The sequence below is a fragment of the Microtus ochrogaster genome, chromosome 10, assembly GCF_000317375.1.
Source record: "Microtus ochrogaster isolate Prairie Vole_2 chromosome 10, MicOch1.0, whole genome shotgun sequence".
Lineage (NCBI taxonomy): Eukaryota > Metazoa > Chordata > Mammalia > Rodentia > Cricetidae > Microtus > Microtus ochrogaster.
The window spans coordinates 56202690-56224424 of record NC_022016.1 but is presented as its reverse complement, the minus strand read 5'-3'; the positions used below and the strand labels follow the sequence as shown (position 1 = coordinate 56224424).

Genomic DNA, 21735 nt, shown 5'->3' with positions numbered 1-21735 from the left:
GGAAGAAGCATAGAGTTGTCTCCTGGGCTGGCCAACTGCTCATTTCTGAGGTGTCACAGCCTGTAAGCATTTATTTCCATAGATGTCTTCTCCCAGCTAGAAGCAGGGAGGCTCTAGGGGGAAAGCCCCTTCAGTTCTCTTGTCAGCTCCCCACCACCAAATCCCCAGATCCCCAAATGTCGCTTCTTCTGACCACTGCCTTTCTCCATTTGGCCTTGCCCGAGCCCCCTCCCCATAACCAAAACAGAAGCCAAGGCCTTGAGCTGTGTTTCTGTGACATTTCCCGGAGGCTTACTGCAGCTTCTCAGAAGTCATTTCTCAGTCGCTCTCATGGCCAGTATGGAAACTGTCACCTTCATTCTCCTTCCCGAGCCCGTAGCCCAACCTGAAGCTCAGTCATGTTTTTTTTTTTTTTTCTCGTGTCTATGTCTCCGGATTCAGTGGACATGAGAAGTGGGTAAGACCTGGGAACGGCAAGCTTCCAGGGAGCAACAATCCATTATGAGGTCACAGGAAGCCATAAACCTGGTGAACTTGGCTGTGACTGGGAGTTATTAACCGGCTTCTTTCCGCCAGGATTGGAAATTTAGGCTCTGACTCTGACTTCTACACACACGAGCGTGCATGCGCGCGAAACACGTACACGCACTCACATGCATGCACGTATACACACATGTACACACACTCACAATGCACACACTCACATGTGCACACACGTGCACACACACATATGTACACACACGTACACACACTCACATGCACACACTTACATGTGCACACACATGCACACACACTCACACATGAACACACACATGCACACACACTCACACATGAACACACACACACACACACACACACACTAGGGAAATGCTCTGTAGTTGCTCATCCATCTCACACACTTTGACAGAACATCTCTCCTCCTAAGCCCAGCTGCCAGCCACCCTTTTCACAGAAGCCTTGTCCCTTAACTCCACCCGCCCTTTAAAATCTAGGTGCTAGGGGATTAGCCATTTGTAACCCAAGCTGAAGCCCCATTCACCCAATTCCAGGGCAGCAGACTCATCGGAAACAATCAGCTCCCCCCCCCATACCGTATCACCAGGAAGTTCCTGTCACAGTGGCCTAGGGACAGAAGGAAATGGAAGGACCCTCACCCCATCTTCTATGCCTGCTGCCCTAGCACTGATGGTCCTGGCCTTTAGCTTCTCTGTCCTCAAACCCATTTTCCATGAGGCCATGGGCTCTAGAATGGAGCACGTACGTTATTCATCTTCCCATGCTCTTGCAAGCTCTCAGCTGTAGGAAAGAGCACCAAATCATTGCTGCATAGGTGTGTACACATGCGTGCAGAGATGTGTGTGCACACGTGTACATACATGTGACTGGTAGGGTTTTGACTTTCAAGCCCCAAGCTCCATTCGTCTCAGCTTTCAGTGTCAACTTCATGGCCATAGTTCCTAAAGCAGGCAAGGGGGAGATGGAGTCCAGGCTAACCTAGACCCTCGCGTTTCGCAGAGAAGGGTGTGGCAACTCAGCCATGCTTGTGTTAAACCAACAGTCTTCATGTCTGCTCACACGTGGCGATGGAGCCTGTCTCCATCCTTGGTACAGCGGGGGGCATATACGGGGCCTGGCATCCCAGGCATCATCCCGGGAATGTTCTTGGTTGAGCTAGTAGGGGAAAAGGATATCCTTTCCTGCCGGGAAGGGCAGTCCCTTGGAGGATGGGAACTCATGCTCAGGAAATACACAGTCACCAAACCCTCAGCCACGGTGTTCTCATCAACCTTCAGAATGACCCGCATTGACCCAGTCAGAGATGTGCACGATCCATTTTATAGGTCAGGAAACTGAGGTGTAGTACCTTGGTAGATGTGGCCCAGGACCACATGTTAATAAGGGGCAATGTTCAGTGCCACGCGCAGTGCCTGTCTCTCTTTCTCGGCTCACTCACCCCATTATCAGTTACCTGGCAGAAGGAGAAGCAGCCCTGGCATTCAGTAAGGACATAAAGGAAATGGCTTCAGACAAGGCTAATTCCAGGGCATCTACTTCATGATGTCTGGCTTCTATTAGTGTCACAGGACTGGGACCCATCTACCCCGCATCATCTGTGGTCCTTTAGCTATCTGAAGCGTGGAGTGGATTTGACATTGAAAAGACAGATCTGCCACTTAGCCACATGGAACCTCAGTTTCCCCTCTGGTAAAGGAGGGTAATCCTATCTCCGTGATAGAATTTTGATGTGATATGATTAGCCACCGTGAGGAACACGGCTCACCACCTGATCTGTCAGCATTCCTTAGAATGAAGCGTTCACACAGGCTGAAGTTCAAGTTTATCATGGGCCTGCTTTGTGGCCAACGGATTCTGTGTCTCATAACCACAGGGTCCCAGGTTCTGGAACACCTAGCATCCCTCCCAGGATGGCAAGTTCTTGGGGAAGCCACGGAGTTCTGAGGCTATTGGCAGCTCATTTTTCTTTGTCGGTTTATATGTGTGATCCCCCCACATCTAATCTGTGCCTGGGTCCCCCACCCCCTTCCTCAGCCTTCCGACACAACGAGTGCCCAGATCCTGGCGTTCCAGTAAACGGCAAGAGGTTTGGTGACAGCCTGCAGCTGGGCAGCTCCATCTCCTTCCTGTGTGATGAAGGCTTTCTCGGGACGCAGGGCTCAGAGACCATCACCTGTGTTCTGAAGGAGGGCAGCGTGGTGTGGAACAGTGCCGTGCTGCGCTGTGAAGGTGAGTGCCCATGGGCTATGACAGCGGCTGTCATCTCTGAGGAGATTGAGTGAGGGGCTCCAGTCACCATGGTCCATCTCTGTGTCCATCCGCCTTCTCCTCCAGTGACCCAGGGCCTTTCCTTGCCCTCCTACTGGGGTGAAAGGCCTGACGGGAATGCTTTGTCTGAGAATTTAAACTGTAACCAGAAGCTACACAGGACAAACTGCTTCTGGGATGTCAGTCACCAAAGGGTGTCTTCTTTCAGCTGTGAGGACCTGGGTTTCTACTTCCTGTCCCGATGAGTCCGCAGTCCCACACACAGGGATGCCGGCAATCCAAGTTTTCCATCTCCAGGCTGCCTGTTGTCCTTTCCTGCATGTGTTCATTCCTCTCTTTTCTGGCCTCTCCCTGCTCCACCAGCTGTGCCCTTTAACCGCTACATCAATATCCTATGGTCACTCTCCAGGTGATGGAGGACAGGCCACCTGGAAGCCACGTGACTCTCAGGGAGTGCCAGGCTCACTACAGCATCTGCCCAGCCCTACCTTGTGTCTCAGGGCAGTTTTGGAACTTCCCAGACAAGCATTTGATTCAGCAGACAGCAGATTTCAAACACAGGGTGTCTCCTGAGGACAGGGCTCATGTCGAATCTGTGTACCACACACAAGTCCTGGCCCAGATCAGTGATCTGTGAGACTCTCTATAGACAGATGCTGCATGTCCCAAAGGTACATTTAGGGCGGTCATGCTGTTTGAATATGCAGGGGCTGTAGTTTTGTCTGTCTCGGTAATAGACAAAGGACGGAGACCTGTGAGACCCGCCTTAGACCCAGATCCCAGCCCATAAGTGAGAGGCCCCAGGAGGATAAGGAGGGGAGGGCTCTTGAGCGGGCTTTGCCGCCCAGCTGCAGGTGTGAGATAGGAAGGACCATCCGGAGGCCTCTGGATGAGCCGGTTTTCCTCTGGAGCCTCTAGTGTTCCAACTGGAAAACAGAAAAGAGATGAGAAGATGACAGAAGCTACACGTCTTTTCAAGGGTCACAACAAGCATAAACAAGCGCTGTGCTCCCGCTGGTGCTGAAGCTCGGCAGAGTTAAGACCATCCCGGCTCACAGCCTTCCACCTGCAGAGTGTCCAACAGCCGCGCAACACTCGGTTAATGCTGCCTGTTGAATGAATGAGTGAATGAATGAATGATTCCTTAACCTCACATACACCTTCCATGAACAGTGTGTCACAGGCAGACCTACTCTCTCCACCAATAGCCAACCAGTCAAGTCACACTGGGGAAGCTACATGGTCCTTCTGTGCCTCAGTTTCCCCATCCGTAACAGGCAGGTGTTTCAAGAACCTCCCAGCCGAGTTGCTGTAGGCATAACTGGCAGACAGAGAACCCTCAGGATGTATGGCGGTTGATAGTATTTGAACTTGAGTTTAACCATTTCTTCATCAGGCCAATCAGATCAGAGGGAGAGGTTATATGTCTGAGAAGAGCAAAGTTAAAAAATCTCAGAGCAGGGGAGACGCAAGGCCCAGGAGCCCGCCCTCACCACCTTGCTTCCTCCTCCCGTCTGTGCCTGGCGAGGACCAGCTTCTTGATCTTTGTCTAGCTCTTTTCTGTGTATTGTTTTTTAATTAAGTATCCCCACCTGGTGGACAATTAAATGAAGACACTAATGGCCTTTTAGGCGCTCTTAATATATTCTGAGAGCCACTCCGGTTTAGAGAGACTGTAATAGGACAAGGTAAGAAGGAAATGGCTTCTAAATTCGGAAAGGAGAAAGGAGAAAGACCGTCCCCTGCAGATCTGAAGGCAGGAGGGGACAGAGGTTTTCTTAAAGGGCCAGAGAGGGAATATTTTCAACCTCTCTACTCCACTCTGTTGCTGCCTCTCAAAGGCAGCCATGGGCCTCACCTGCATGGCTAAGCTGGGAGTGGCCAACAGCAGTGTTTGTAGTTGGGTGTGTTGAAAGTCAGAAATGTCCTAAGAAAGGTTTCCAGATGCAGGCAGCTGCTTTCCAGCTGTGCCTGGATGTCCTGCAAGTTCTTCTCTTCAGCAGGAGAACAAAATCACATGCCCTTCTGTGACAGGTGTTGGCACATGTCACTGAATTGCAGCCTAGCACCAGCCCCCAGGAGCAGGGAGAGTTATTGGCCCTCCTGATGGCCAAGAAGACAGGTCACCTACCCAGCATCCTCCCAGCCTGTGAGCAATGGCACCAGGATTTACACCCAGATCCTGGGCTGCCCTTTTAGGTTATATCGCTGCAGAGATGGTAATATCAAACGTCTTCATGAAAGACCTCAAAGTTTTCCCGCCGAGAACAAAAGGCAGGTTTTCTACTTTTCACATCCCAGTAGGAAATTAAAACAAAAGGAAGCATATTGCCTGTCGCCCAAGACAAGTCTCAGAAAGTGGGAGCATAAAGAAATGACAGTAGTGAGACAAATGTATCGGTTATGACAATGGAGGTAATTTAAGTCCCCATGAAAAACAAAGACTCTCAAACTGGACCCAGGAAAACACTCAGGCTCACAGAATTACATTGGGAAAGAAAGAGAGCGGTGAGCTCTATTGAGCGCCTTCATATGTATGTCAGTCTTTAAAGGAGCCTGTCATGAAACTTTCAAACCGTGTCCATGTGCAATTTTTTTTTTTAAAGTTCAAAAAAAGTAAAGTTCATTTCCCTTGGGAAAACTGTTTAAGAATTCAGAGCAGCAGCTGGGGAGATGTCTTAGGCAGTAAACTGTTTGCCACATAGGCAGGACCTGAGTTCAAATCCCCAACACTCGTGACACAGGCTGGGCCTTGGACGTGGAGGCCTCCTGTCCAAGCAGCTTGGCTTACAACCAGTATCTCATCCCTTTGCGGATGTTGGTTGAGCATCTTCTGTGTGTCAGGCACTAGGGTAGGCTCAGGAGCTCGCCTCTCTTCTGTTACTGAGCCTGTACCACCTAATCAAGGCAGGACCCTCCCTTCCCTTTCAGCCTCAAACCCAAACCCTTAGCCAACTCTGCTTGGGTTAAGTGCCCACTTGTTACCACCACCACCATGCTGCTCTGGGATCAACTTCCAGCATGCTGTTGCATCCCTAAGAAAAGCCTGATATGTTTTACTAATCGTCTCTAATAGGTAAAAGCACACCTATATACGAATTTAAAGTGCCTCTCTAGTTCATGCATCCGAATGGACAGACAGGTCTCAAGTCGTTTATTAATCTCTAGGGGTCTATTTCTTCCTCCTGTGATCTCTGTTTAAACTGAATTGTTCATCACAAGACACCTCTTCCATTCCGAATTTGTCTGTGTGAGAAGGTGTGCGCAGGTGTGTATGTGTGTCTGCAAATGCACGTATGTACAAGAGGGTGAGGGCGCACGTCTGCATGAACATGCACACACATGTAGACAAGAGGACAGCCTCAAGTATGCCTCGGGAGCTATTTGCCTTGCGTCTCTCACTGGGAGTCTCTCACACACCAGAGGTCCGATGTTATTCCTCAGAAGCTGTCCACCCGTTTTACCAGACAGAATCTCTTACTGGAACCTGTGGCTTACCAATTAAGCCGGGTTAGCTGGGCGGCAGAGTCCCGGTAATCCACCCATCTTTTGGCATGTGTCTGGGACTTGAACTCAAGTCCTCAGGCTTACACAGCAAGCACTCTACCGACTGAGCTGTCTCTCAGCCCCTTGAATCCTGAATTCTGCTGATCACTTCCCTGAGTGCCTGCTTAACACAGCCCCCTCTCTCTTGTACTTCTTTAATTGGCACGAAGATCTAGATACTTAATCAGACTTGGATTCCTTTTTCATTTTTTTAATTGCCAGACCATTTAATAGGCAGGGCTTTGTAGCTCCATCAAAGGCGCACGATGTCCTGTTGCCTCTCTTTGGGGCATTAGGAGCTGTCTGTGATCCCAGCCTGGAGACTGTGACATGGCGACACTTCATTTGTTTCATCTTTTGTAAGCTCAACTACTTGAAGAAAACGTGTCTTATGCTAAGATATAGTTCAAAAAGGGGGGATCGGGGAAACAATTATTTTCTTTTATATATTTTTATTTACACATTAATGAATGGACTTCCTAACATCTTCCAAACTTGGTTCACTTTAAACGTCGTTAGAGGTCAATGGACGTACATTCATCTTGTCTATTTACAGCTCCTTTTCGAGCTGATGTCCACATTGTCCTCCTGGCTAGCAGCAGCCCTTTGAGAATGGTTTTTCTTGGACATTTTCGGCCCCTGACCTAGAATCGGTTGTTTCTCTAAGGTGCCGTTTAGTGCAAATTGATGTTTAAGAACCTAGGGTACTAAGAGTGCCTATTACTATTGACTCGCCCCGTGCGTGCATGTAAGCCTTTTCAGTGAAAGCAGCGGAGAAATGCTTTTTCGAAGAAAATGCATGCAGGTTCATTTCATTTCAAACGAAGAAGCTTTTATCCGCTAACCTTATCTTCCTTGATGCCGTCCTCACCTGTCTTTTCACTCTTGCTCAAAACTACAAGCCCCACACAACACCATCATGACTACAGTGTGGCGATGCCTCTCCAGGAGTCTCAGAATAGTAAAGACAGTGCTACCAACATAACACGCTTTACCAAAACGGTCATTGTCGTCATCACCACCATCATCACCCCGTTCTTTTCTTGTTTTGTTTGTTTTTGTTTGTTTTTGTTTTTCAAGACAGGGTTTCTCAGTAGCTGTGGAGTCTGTCCTGGAACTCGCTGTGTAGACCAGGCTGTCCTCGAACTCACAGAGATCCACTTGCTTCTGCCTCCCAAGTGCTGGGATTAAAGGCGTGTGCCACCACCGCCCGGCTGTCACCTCGTTCTTTATATTATTTCCTCACAGGGATGGGCTATCAAATTACTATTGTTTGAAATCTCTTTAGGTTCTTATACATAAATATGCAGTGTATTTATTCAGTTTAAGTTTTTAGAAATTGCACATCAAATTTAAGCATTTTAGCCATGCAAAGTGATGACATAGTTCCAGAGTCAAATCTGTCAAAAAACTGGGGAAAGTGAAGCTCTGAGTGTATCCCTGCTACCCATGGGGGATGCTCCAGATTCCTGATTTACCTGTTCATCGATTGTTCGTCTGAATGGGTACTAACACTTTAGTACTAATTTTACTTTTTTTAAAGTTTTGTTTTTACTTTTCAATTGTGTGTGTGTGTGTGTGTGTGTGTGTGTGTGTGTGTGTGTGTGTGGTTATTTGTATATGCGTGCAGCTACCTGTAGAGGCCAGTAAAAGGTATTAGATCCACTGGAGCTGGAGCTGCAGGTGACTGTGAACTGGGCCGCCCCACCCCCATGGGTGCTGGAAACTGATCTCAGGTCTCTCAGGTCTCCTGTAAGAGCAGTACTTGTTCTTAACCACGGACCCATCTCTCTAGCCTCTTATTAGCTTTCATGTTAGTTCTTCTTTAGATAAACAGAATCAAGGGCATGCACCTGCACACTGAGACACACTGCATACATTTAGTCAAAAAAAAATCCAGCAACAAATTCTTTAAAAGTTAAATTAATATTAAAGTGTTAGTACTCGCTCAGATGAAGCATAAAGAAAATATGATGCTATTTCTCTAAGTGATGTTCAGAAGTTGAACTCTTAAAGAGACATTGCATCTAGGACTCCTCCTGTCTAGATCCTGCCGGCCATGGGCCACTCTGAAAAATGCAAGTAACAGAATACAGAACCGAATAGAGAGGTCAGTTGGCCATCATATGTGCACAAGAAGAAATTAACCATCTAAAGCAGTGTAATAGAACAGAGAAAAACCAGAACGTGGGGGGCCATCAGAGGAAAGAATTAAACTCCCCTCTGGAGATTTGAGACAGCACTGTTTACCCATCTACAGTCCAGGGCATGCAACTTCACCTTTGGTCTGTGGCTTCCTGGAACTTGAACAAGGAGGTCAACATCCAGCAGCCAGAGAGGCGGGGCCTGGGGCGAATAAGAACCCAGACTCCCTGTCTGCTGGAGACCTCTGGGGGCACAGCAGCAGGCACTTCCCACCCACCTCTGAGCCCTCATACATGCGCCAAAGGAACTTATTCAGTGAGATGATGGGTCGGTTTTGAAAACCAGAGTTAGAGAAGCGATAACACATTTGTGTGATTTAGTTCTCGGTGTTTTATATAGACGCCATCTAATTACATAGTTTCTCTAAGCCTCCACTCACAGAAATCAGAGCAATAATCCCCTTCTATAGAATGAGGGTAATAACATATGTGCCTTGTTGCTTTGCCGTTTTCACAAGGATAATCCACATTAAGCCCCGACACCCGGCAAGCGCTGGGTACCCTCCAGCTCCTTTCTGTCTGTGTGACAGTAGTGTGCTCTGTGCTGCGGGAGGATTTGGAGACAGAGGTCTTCAGGTTAAATCTCAGCTCTGACTTCATCAGCTTAATGGCCTTTATCGAGGGTCTTAACCCACTTGGCCTTGCTTACCTCCTCTGTAAAACTGGGATAAAAACTTTATTAACCTGCATTTGGGTGACATGTTAAAGCAACCCAATGAGTAAGTGATCCGGAGACAATGACGCTCTTCTGTTGTCATTGCTGTTGTTATCTTCTGTGTTAAATTCCTAATATACTTCTCTATTAAGAATGTCTGGGCTGGAGATAGAGAGATGGCTCAGTGGTTAAGAGCACTTATTGCTGTTCCAGAGGACCCAGGTTCAAGTCCTGACTTCCCCATAGCTGCTCACAACCACCTGTAACTCCAGTTCTGGGAGACGTGACCCTCTCTTCTGGCTTGTTCAGGCACTAGGTACACACATGATGCACTGAAAGGCTGGCTAAACACTCATACATGTAAAATAGTCAAATAAAATACAGTACGTTTAGAAAAAGAATCCCTGGGCTGAAGATGCATCTCAGCCAGTATAACCCTTGCCTAGCATGTGCAAATCCCTGTGTTCAGTCCCCAGCACTGTGTAAGCTAGATGTGGGGCGCTGGCCTGTAACCCCAGCACTCTGGAGATGGAGGCAGAATCAGTCATCCTTGGCTACTTTGTGAGTTTGGAGCCATCTTGTATAGTCCGAGGCTCTTTAATCATTTCCTGGCTGCCCAGACCCAAAATAATCACACAGAAACTAATTAATTACAATACTGTTTGGCCAATAGCTTAAGTGTATTTTTAGATAGCTCTTACACCTTAAATTAACTGGTTCTATTATATTATATTTTACCACAAGGCTCGTGGTTTACCAGTTCCAGGGGCACACAGGCATCTTTCTCCTCCAGCGGCTACATGGCATCCCTCTGACTCTGCCTACTCTCTCTCTACATTTCTGATTGAAATTTCGGACCTTACTTTATTCTGTTAAGCCATTGGCCAAAGACAGATTCTTTATTAACCAATGACAATAAAACATATTCACAGCATACAGAGGGGAATCCCACATCAGCTCCCCCTTTCTGTCTAAATAAAAAGGAAGATTTTAACTTTAACATAGTTAAATTACATATACCAAAATAGGTATCTAGAAAGAATTACAGTTACAATATTAGTCCAGTTACATTTGTCAAATTAAGGAAAATACTCTATTATCTATCCTATCTTTGAGATTCTAAAGCTTTATACCTACTCTATCTTTTATTATAACTAAGGAAAAGTATAATTATAACTATCTATTCTTCAATTCCATCAAAGACTCCAGAAAGAAATAATATTACCTAAGTAAACAGAAAGTGTATTGTAAACAGCTTCTAAAACTCTAGAATAGACAGAAACATCTCACTGCCTGGAGAGTTACCCAAAGTTCTTCTGTAATGTTGGAACATCCATCTTCAGCCTACAGGCCCATAGTATCTGGAAGACTTTTTTGCTAAGCAGGAAATTTCAAAGACAGTTCCACCCCTATTGGCAGTTTGTCAGTCACTTTCTTCTTTATCCTGCAGAATGTCTGGCAGACTCTTTAGTGAAGCAGGAACTCTGAACAACTGTCTCAACTTTTTTTTTCTTATTTTTTGGTTTTGAGAGACAGGGTTTCCCTGTGTAACAGTCCTAGCTGTCCTGGAACTAGCTCTTGTAGACCAGGCTGGCCTTGAACTCCCGAGTGCTGGGATTAAAGGTGTGCACCACCACCGCCCGTCCTGTCTCACCTTCTTTAGGTAACTTCAGCAGTCATTTTTCTGTGGGTCCTACATGTCCAGTTCATACAGCACACTATCAAACAGTCCAGGCAAGAACAGTTTTTTACCCAAATGGCTAACAAACTCCATAAGGAGCCTCATCGACGCCCATCTTCCTCTTGAAATAATTGGTGCTGCCAGGAGCAGAAGTGTCTCATCATAAAAAGTTCTAAGTTCTTAAAACATTTTAAATGTCATATTCTGTTAGTCTTTGAAAGGTCTGAAGAATACCTATCTAACTGAAATATATCTCTGTATATCTAGAAAACCTAACTAACTTGACTACAAGCTCGAATATTATAAATGACTATCTATTAACCTGTATTTCTTAATTATACATTACATCTTTAACTGAGCTGCACAAACTATGATACCTTAATCAAGAGCAGAAATACACATATAAAAAATTGACCTTAAATTGTTTCAATAAACCAAGATCCATACCAATGCAAAGTATTCATCTCTATAGCATGTACTCCTTTAAATGTAAACAAACATTTATAAACAATCATTTAGAGAACTTGGGCACAGTTCTCTCCAAACTGCTTCCTGCTTTTTGTTGGGCGAAGTATATGTTTGGGGTTCATGGAGACTTTTTGGGGGTGTCTTGACCCTTCAAACCACATTAGTCTGGAAGGAATCTATAGGTTCTCATCCTCTGTGGAAACAAAAGCAGAACCTCTTTCCCAAAGCAACATATCCTTAGATCCAAATTTTGAAGTCAAGATACCTTTAAAGTATATATTTTTGTACAATGAAGTGTCTCCCTGTACTTAGCTCATTCACAGTCAAAAAAGTCAAAGAAAACATAATAATATACATAATCCAGACTCTGTGTATTTCCCATTTTTACACAGCTTATTTTTCTTTACTCCTTTAATCTATTACTGTCTATACTCTGTCTCTTTAAATATTTTTGTTTTATTTTTTAAAAACCATTTACTTCCTTTTATAACTGTCTATAGTCTTCTCTCTCTCTCTTTCTCTCTCTCTCAAGCATATGTACATTTAACCAAAATTGCCATTTAGAGGTCTTTTCTGTCTGAATTTGTCTTTAGTGCATATCTGTAATACTTTTCTGACAAGGGCTGCTTCTTAAAATGCAAAGCAGCTTGGCTAGGACTAAGGCTGTTTTGTCTTTTGGCTAGGCCCAGTACAACATGGCGGAGGTCCATTCACTGCCTCTGAGACTGCCAGGTGGGAGCCGTCCTCACTACCTCAACTCTGGGTAGCACCATGCAGAATATAAACCCTTTTTATCTGAGTAAAAGCTAAATCTGTCTTGCAGTGCACTGCGGTGGGGATCTGCCATGCTTTCCTGCCTGTGCACACCTAGCAGACCCGATCCAGCCACTTGCCCAGGCTGGGGTGCTGAGCAGCAAGCATGCTCTCTGCTACTTTCCTCTTAACCCCGAGCAGGCATACAAATACCCGAACCTGAAGTGTGTGACTTGCCCCAATGGTTAACTCCAGTCATTTGGGTGCTATTCTATAGATGGATGCTGCTTGTTTGTTTCCGGCTGCCCAGAACTGAAATAATCACACAGAAATTATGTTAATTGCAATACTTCTTGGCCAATGACTCTAGTGTATTTCTAGATAGTTCTTTCACCTTAAATTAACCCATTTCTATTAATCAGTGTATCATCACATGAATGTGGCCTACCAGTAAGGTTCCATCTGGTGTCCAGCATCTGTCTTCTGCAACGGCTACATGGTGTAGGAGGTCCTTCTGTCTATGTGTTACTTTCACTGGTTAATGAATAAAGAAACTGCCTTGGCCTAGTTGATAGGGCAAAACTTAGGTAGGCGGGGAAGTCAGAATTGAATTCTGGGAGGAAGAAAGCAGAGGGAGAGAGACGCCATGGAGCCACCAGAGATAGACATGCTGAATGTTTCCCAGTAAACCACTGCCACGTGGCGATATACAGATTAATAGAAATGGGTTAAATCAAGATGTGAGAGTTAGCCAATAAGAGCCTAGAGATAATGGGCCAAGCAGTGATTTAATTAATACAATTTCTGTGTGGTTATTTCAGGGCTAAGCTAGCCGGGCAGCCAGAACGAACAAGCCAGCCTCCCTCCTCCTTACAACAACATGGCTTTTCCCTGACTCTGCCTTCTTTCCTCCTCTGTCTGCTTGGAATTCCCACTTTGCTCTATTCTGTTAAACCACTGTCCTAAATAGCTTTATTCATTAACCAATAAAAGCAACACATATGCAGAAAGACTTCCCATACCATTTCCCGTTTTCTGTTCAAATAAAAGACCCTGTATCTATAAAGGAAGGATAGGAGGGAAAGAGAAAGGGAGGGAAGAAGGAAAGAAAGAAGGAGAAAAGGGAAAAAATTAAGCAGCAACTCAGATGATATTCCAGAAGCTTCTAGAATGGAGAGAATGAGGAACATCTGACTGGATTTTACAAAGGCAATGACCTGCAGGCATCTAGAAGAGTTTGAAAAGCAAAAGTGCCCCTCTCTCTCCACCTCCATCCTGTTCAGGAAGTTTTTGCCCACCAGTAGGTCTGCAGTCACAGTCTAGAGGAAGCTGGGGTTCTTTAGAGCACAGAGGTTCCTTAGTTTGTGATGTTTGCTTCTGTGTCTTTGTCCAAGCTCAGGCCAGTCACTCATCCTCCATGAGCCTCAATGTCCTATGACAATCACAGCACCAGCCTCACAGTGGGGTTTCTGAGGAGCATGGTCGTGTGTGTGTGTGTATGTGGAAATACATGACGTGGCATGAGCACTCAGCTCCATGACAGTGTCCATGACAATGACGTCAGCGTTAGTGTGGCAATGTATGGTTCCCATCCCCTGGAAGCTTGGGCAAGTATTAGGGGCCTACATTAGACCATTAGCAGCCCCCATGCCAACAGCCCCCAGATGGGGCTGAAGACCATTTAAGCTAAATGTTTGAATTACTTGTTTACTTGCTGTGACAAAACACCTGAAAGCAACTTAAGGAAGGAGAGGTCCAGTCTGACTGATGGCGGTAAAGTCAAGGCAGCGGCTAGAGCTGGAGGCAGCTGGCCATGCCGCATCCTCAGGCAGGAAGCAGGGGAGATTAATGCTGCTACTCAGCTCTCATTATCGTTTTAGCTAGTCCCTGGCATGGTGTGGCACACACTTAGGGTGATTATAGCCCCCCCCTCAGTTAACCTCCTGTAGAAATTTCCTTACAGACATCCCCAAAGGTTTGTCTTCTAGATGAAATCAGGGTGACTGTTGAATTTAGCCACCACAATGCTTAACATGGCTCACACATGAGACCACTCCTCAGAGTTATTTAAAGGCCTGGGTGGGTGGTGGGTTCCCATCTTGACGGTTGTTTTCCCAGTCACAGAAGCAGGAAGAGGAAACTTTCGAAACCACCTGCTTTGAACATTTCCACATGGATAAGACAGGCTTCACTCACGCTCTCCTCTTATTGGTCAAAGCAGCCTCGTGACTTTAGCACACCAGGGGTAGACTGTGAAACCCACCATGTTTCCTGAAGGAAGAGGGATGGAAATGCTCTGATGACCATTGCACAGGCCAAGAGGCTAGGGCATGGTGTTTGGAAGAAGGAATCATGGGGAGGAGTCTAAGCAGAAGGCGGTGGCATGCTTCGTGAGAACAGCGCCAGCCAGAGGGTGTCTTGCAGAGTCACCCGCCCCAGACTGCATTCATTCATCCATCCTCGTATCCCTTCTCTTACCCATCACCGAAGAACCATGGAGGGACAGTTGTGTATCAGATGCTCTGATAAATACTGGGCATCCCTGTTGGAGAAGGCAAGGAGCATGGTACCCATAACGTGGTGAGACACAGCACTGCCCTGAGCTGACCCCAAGTCTAGTCCCCAGCTCCCCAGTGTTGATGGGAGGAAGTGGATGGAGCTAATGCCTCTGCCTCAGGCCTGACAGTTGAGGGGAGAACAAAGAAAAAGGCAGCGTGATCCAAATATTAGCCCCACTGGAATGGCAAACAGACTTGGCTTTTTATAAACCTGCAAATGATGTAACCGGTCACATCTATAAGGGTCCCAGTCGACAAAGCTCACAGTTCAGACTTTATGTAATTTTCCATTTAAAAAAAAAGCAAAACAAGTTCTTCTTGGCTGACACAGTTTATAGAGAGGGGTTTTGTTTATTTGTTCATGTGTTTGTCTCTCAACACATCTGCTTTTCTCCCTCTGCCCCCAGCTCCCTGTGGTGGTCACCTGACTTCCCCCAGCGGGACCATCCTCTCTCCAGGCTGGCCTGGCTTCTACAAGGATGCCCTGAGCTGTGCCTGGGTGATAGAAGCTCAACCCGGATACCCCATCAAAATCACATTTGACAGGTGCCTGGGGGAGGGGTGGCCTGGATGACGGCCACCCTGTCACAGAGTTGTCTGGAGGAGGGTGGCACCCATGCTAAAAGATCAGGGGAGGACATGCGTGGGGACAGAGCTCACAGACTTTACCCTTAAGTTTGCTTGGTTCATTGGGAGTCTATGGCTGGGGAGCAAAAGAAAAGTGGGTGATTACCTGGGCCCCTAGAGCCCTTTTGTCTACTATGCCCTTAAAGAGAGATGGCAGGTAGACACCATTAGAAACCAAAGACACGTGGCATCTGAGGACCAGACCCACACATCCTCAGCATGGGAAAGAGTGTTCCCCAATCTCTGTCCTAAGTCCTGCTCAAATGTCCCACTCCCAGGCTCTACGTAAGCCCCTTGATGGGAGAGCAGCTCCCGTATATGAACCTAGACTTCCTCCAGATGGGGCCTCCGTGGCATGAAATCCATGGTCTGCGAACTGTCCTGTGAAGGTTGGCAGAGGAAGCATGGTGTGCTCCGTGGGGCACTTGCCCACATGTGACCTACTCTTCTTTGCTTTGGGTGGACGCCCGGCCTAGAACATTGTCTCTGGGTCGTAAGATGGATCCTGCTCCCTGTTCTAGAGAGGATTGGGTGTGTACTTCCTAGAGTAGAAGGAGGGAGAGAGTAAACTACTGTAGAGAAAGTTCCTTCCCCGTGATTAGTAAATCTATGCAAATTACATTAAAATATCCTCGCTGTGGAAGTCTGGTTATCCAGAGCCCTGGGGAAGCGGGGCAAGTGGTACACTTTGGGGTTCTTAAGACATGGCCATTGGCATCGTTTGGTAGGTTTAAAACCGAGGTCAACTATGACACCCTGGAAGTGCGAGATGGGCGGACATATTCAGCACCTTTGATTGGAGTTTACCACGGGACCCAGGTACCCCAGTTCCTCATCAGCACCAGCAACTACCTCTATCTCCTCTTCTCCACTGACAAGAGTCACTCAGACATCGGCTTCCAGCTCCGCTATGAGAGTGAGTCTCAGGGGGTAGTGCCAAGAGGTAGACATCCAGGCTGGCCGGGGTGGGTGGAAGCCCCCTGACTGTGCTCTGCCATGGGCCCAGCCCCCGCCACCTGCAAAAATGCACGTCCTGGGAGGTTCTTCTCCACTCTCAGCCCCTCTCAAAGGTCACGGGAGCTGAGTTGCTCATGACCTTCAGGCCAGGTCCCAGGTGCACACCTCATGGCTTCTACTGTCTACAGGTGTAAGGCTGCCATGCCCTGCCCTGGGATCAAATGCTTGACTGACCATGGCCTTGAAGTTAGCTGGCATCTCCCTCAAACACCTGCCATCTCTAATCATCTTCCCTATCCATCCCCTTGATTTAGAGGGTTAACCTCATGTCAATGCTTTCCAGACCAAATAAGGAAGTGCCATGGAAGAGCATCATAAGGACAGAGTCGTTGGCTTATTCATCTTTTGTCAATAAGCCTTTGTATGGTGCCTAGCCCTTAGTGAGCATTCAGTAGACCTGTGTTGAGTGTGTTAACCAGCCTAGCCCTGCTTGAGAGCTGGGCCTTCTAATGCCCCCCCCCCAAATACCAAGGGCCACATTTCATGATTCAGTAACTGGCAACTTCTGCCTTTGTAAAGCAAGGCCTCCTTTGATAAGTCAGGAGGAGTTCCTCCATGGTGACATCACGTGCTTCCTGTTCCAACTGTGACCTCTCTTCTCCAGCCATCACCCTGCAGTCGGACCACTGTCTGGACCCAGGGATCCCCGTCAATGGGCAGCGTCATGGAAATGACTTCTATGTGGGTGCCCTGGTGACCTTCAGCTGCGACTCGGGCTACACATTAAGCGATGGGGAGCCCCTGGAGTGTGAGCCCAATTTCCAATGGAGTCGGGCCCTCCCCAGCTGCGAAGGTGAGGCGCACCAGCAGGGGGCACTGAAGAGTACATTCTTTTCCTGCCCTGACAAACCCTGAAGCCTCAGGCACTGACTCCCCCACACCCATCAGTGAAGTTGGCGGTTTGGGGGGGTTCATGGTATCCAAGAAGGATGGTTAGGGGAGCTCTCTGAGACACTCTGATTCTCTCTCTGCCCTCTTCATTCCTGCAGCTCTCTGCGGTGGCTTCATTCAAGGCTCCAGTGGCACCATCTTGTCACCAGGATTCCCCGACTTCTACCCCAACAACTTGAACTGCACGTGGGTCATCGAGACGTCACACGGCAAGGGTGAGTGTGGCAGGGACTGACCTTGTGGCCAGGACTCCAGGGTCCCAGGTCAGAGCAACGTCCATGAAGATTTCACTACATAGTGACATGTGATCTTAGTATGAGTCTCTCACCAATAAGAAAACTTGCAGGACTCACACATCTGTCTGTGTCACAGAAATTGCTCAGTAAATACTGCGGAGAATCTAGCCTCTCCATGATTTAAGAGATCCCACTAGTGACCAGCCATCAAACCCCATTCAGCAGAGTGTGTCCCATAAGACGGCAGTACACACTCACTGGTACAGAGATGGGAAGCTATTCCACAAAAGAGGCCTCCATTATCTTTGTTGTCAGAGTGGGGAGCAGAGCTAGGAACTGAATGTAGGACCGTATGCATACTTGGCAAGCCCCTACCACAGAGCTACATTCCCCAGCCCTCTTTTTACTTTTTTGAGACAGAATTTTGCAAAGTTATCCAGGATGGTTTTGAACTTGTGATTCTGTTGCGTTTTGCTGTCTGGAATTGCAAGCCTGTGCTGCCAGACCTGACTGCTGTCATTCTTGGTAAACCTGTTGTCTCTGAGTTGCTTCTTAGGTGTCTCTGAAACCTTTGTTCTTGCCCTGTATCCTAGAGGAACCAACGACATGTCTGTCCCCTCTTCCCCATGTTGACCCTTCGGATTCAGAGCGTGGCAGCCTCCCCTCACACAGCTTTCTTCTTCCTGGGGATGACACACATTCATTTGCCTCCCTAGATAGTGTTGCTGCCTCAGTTTCCCTAACAAATGTAATCTTTGGGAGTCCAAGTTCAAAGCAAGGTGCTAGCTACAAGTTAGTGCATACTTCTGAGCAGTGTTTGCCAGACTGCACCCATATGGCAGACACTGATAGAGATGGGCAGGAAGCAGGCTATTACAGCCCACACCCTTCCAGATGCTTATCTTAACATCTTGTAGAGGTGGCTCCCCTAGTCTGCAGTTCAGCAAGAATTTCAGGACCTGGTCTCACAGCTTTGGCTTTTCTACACTGGGAGTGGAAGACTGGCATCTATGTTCGACAATCTGTCACTGATAATTGTGATACATGCCTTTAATAAAAATAAAATAAATACTCTAATCTAGAGGAAATTAGCATGCAGAGGAATGGGATGAGGGGGTTGAAGAATGACCCTCCCAGGTACCCACATACCAGTATGAGCTGACAGTGTGAGGTGAATGTACTAGTCCGGGAGTGGACATCCTCTACTCAGCAGGGGTACGGTGCATGTCCAGGAATAGACGTCTCTGTGCACAGACAAAACAGACTGTAAGGCGTGGCTGAAGTGCCGTTTTAGATCTACTGAAGAAGTTAAATAAACAGAATTTAGAAACAGTGCGGTTCTGAGGCTAGAGTAGAATCGCAGTTGGTGAAATGCTTGCTTTGCAAGCGTGAGGACCCCAGTTCGATTCCCCAGCACCCATGTGAAAAGCAGGACACGGTATCTGTCTCAGCTTCGTAATCCTAAAGGCTCTCTGGGGCTCACTAGTCAGTCAACCAATCCTAATGAATGAGCCCCAGGTCCAAGGGTAAGACCCTATCTCCAAAAACAGTATGGACAGCCATTGAGGGAAAACACCTGGAATTAATCTCTGGTCTCCACATACACACCTGCCCATGCACATACAGTTTCTCCTTACACATGTACATCACACACACACACACACACACACACACACACACACACACTGAGTGAGTTTAACTATTTGAAAAAAAAAACATTAAAAATCCCATCACTATCTCATCCACGGAAGTGCATAGATAGCAGCAATAGAAAGCCATAGACAGTCTGGCCTCTGGTAGGATGTGTCTTTAGCAGAGATAATCCATAAAGGCAAAGGGTGCTGGATTCAATTAAAATTTAAAAATTGATAGGATTTGTATAAAAAAAACCCTCCACGAAAATGCAAAGTCAATAGTAAATACGCAAAAACTCTCTATGATGTATGTAATTGACTAAGGACTGCCAACCTGATGTTGTAAAGAGCTCCTGGATTCTGTAAGAAAACTGCCCGGCCCATCAGCCTGAAAAATGAGCAGACCTATAAACTAGCACTTCATAATTGAAATACAAATTGAAAACATCAGCCCCACCAATAATTAAAAGACATGCAATTTCAGCCAGTAATGAAACAGTTTCTCTTTCCCTGCCGCGTGAGGACATCGTAATGCGTTGTGTGGTATGGATGCGGTTATGCCTCCCTGCCTTCCTGCCTCCCTGCTGACCACAGTAGACAAGCCTTGGCTTCTCCCAGCAGTGGGCCAGGAATGGGAATCAGTGTGGCCTCTGTAGCCAGCAGTTTCACTTACTGTAATTTACCTGAATACACGTAGTAAAATGGCATATTATCGTGGAACTGTCGGAGACACTTTTTTTATTACATAAAAAAAAATTAAGAATTAGGGCTGAAAGATCCCTCAGTTTATGACATGCCTGCTCAACAAGTGTGAGGAGCTGAGTTCAAGTCACCAGCACTCATGTTAAAAGCCAGGCACATCCGCTCTTGTCGGTAACACCAGAGCTGGGGACGCAGAGAGACGAGGTTTCTTGGGACTTGCTGGCCAGCTGCTAACCCAGTCAGTAGGCACCAGGTTCACTGAGAGACTCTGCCTCAGAAAATAATGTGGAGAACAATAGAGGGAGACACCAATATCACCCCCTGGCTTCTACATACATGCACATACACATTAATTAGCTGATTTAATTAAATAAGAACTAGTGACACTGGAGAGATGACCCAAATTCAGTTCTTAGCACCCACATTAGATGGTTCGTGACTGCCTGTAATATAAACACACACATACACACACACAAATAAAATGAAACCATGAAATAAACGCAGTGCAGCCACAGAATGAAACGCAAGCAGCTACGCAAAGGAATAATGTGGGAAAGAATGTCTGTGGACCATCAGAGGTATGCCAAGAAGTTGCTGAGTAGCAAAGTATGCCCCCCAAATATGTTGTGTTTATAAAGCATAAGCGAGGTTATTTGTATAGGCAATGCTCTGCAGCTGGCCACCCCACATGTCATACTAGCTGTTCTTTATCCTCATTTCTGGACTCCTTTTCCCATTAATGAGGAATATCTTTTATGTAATCACACTGTTTGGATAGAGATGAATACTTGAACAAAATATTATTTCTATACATCCCACACATATTGAAATAGCCACCTTGGCTTTCAAGGCCAGTTCTGCTTAGGACTAGGAACACCCAGAGTTTTTCTATCAAGGCGAGATAGAAAGAAACCTCCCGGTAATCAAGGCAGCCCTGAGGGTCCCTAAAAAGATAGCCCTTGTGTTCAAGGTGCCACCTATCTGGGCATGTATGATCAGAGGGATACATGTTGCTGTGTCTGAGCATCTGTGATCATGTACGTGTCTATGTTACTCTATTTCTGTGCATGTCTACCTAGAAGACACTTCAGCTCATCGGCTATTTAACAAACACTTGTTTGATGAAGTTGACCCAGTTCTCAGTGTACCGTGATGAAGCAGGCAGAAAGTCATGGACACTGGAGCCCAGCCCAGATTGTTAGACAAGTGTCCCGGAGATCAAATGTGAGCCTGTGTTCAAAGGAATTGGCCGAGGTAAAAGGTCTATAATCCGTGAGAGGTGATGAATGACCAGAGCTCTTTACATCTTCCTTAGAACCAGGCAAAGGTGCCCCTAACCTATAGCATCGAACCCCCAAGTAAACCAGCGAGGGAAGCCCCAGGATATAGCTGATCTCTTCAGCTGCCTGCTAACTCCTAGCTACCCAGACCTCAGATCAGTTTCTAGAACTTGCCAGCATCAGGAGAGAGAAGACAGTTCCAAACTTGCATTTTACCCCCCATCTCCATGACATATCTGGAGCTCTTTGAAAAATGGATCTCTGGTTCCCAGCACCCCACCCTCTCCGGCCTGACACCAGGAAGTGCAGATCTGTTTGGTGGGGTGAACTGAAAGGATCAGCCCCCACCCTTCTCCCGGGATCGGCTCCCAAGACAATTGAGCTAATAGACCCCGGCTGCTTATTGAGCTACTCCCAAACAAACGGAAACCCAGCTGGAGAAAGTTGAACTTTATTCAGAGTTGTTCAGCCGCCATATGGCAGGGTTTCTGGAGTCAGGGTCAGACCCAGCCTGAGAGAGCCAGCTTCGGCCACCCGTCCTCAGTAGGCCAATTAAGGGAATAAAGGATTAGTGAGAAGCACAAAACAAGAGAGTTTTTCAATGTGGACACATTGAGCAGAGGAACAAAGAGGTTCTCTCTCTCTCTCTCTCTCTCTCTCTCTCTCTCTCTCTCTCTCACACACACACACACACACACA

The 21735-nt window shown here is 46.9% G+C and overlaps 1 protein-coding gene across 1 annotated transcript in view; it reads left to right on the top strand.

The window, feature by feature from the left end:
* Positions 1-21735, top strand: part of LOC101999605 (CUB and sushi domain-containing protein 2) — a 514736-nt gene that overhangs the window by 362942 nt on the left and 130059 nt on the right. The window contains exons 15-19 of the mRNA XM_026782281.1: positions 2551-2745; positions 15057-15195; positions 16005-16192; positions 16898-17086; positions 17283-17399. Of these exons, the coding sequence (XP_026638082.1) occupies positions 2551-2745; positions 15057-15195; positions 16005-16192; positions 16898-17086; positions 17283-17399 (828 nt within the window). The remainder of the gene's footprint in view (positions 1-2550; positions 2746-15056; positions 15196-16004; positions 16193-16897; positions 17087-17282; positions 17400-21735) is intronic.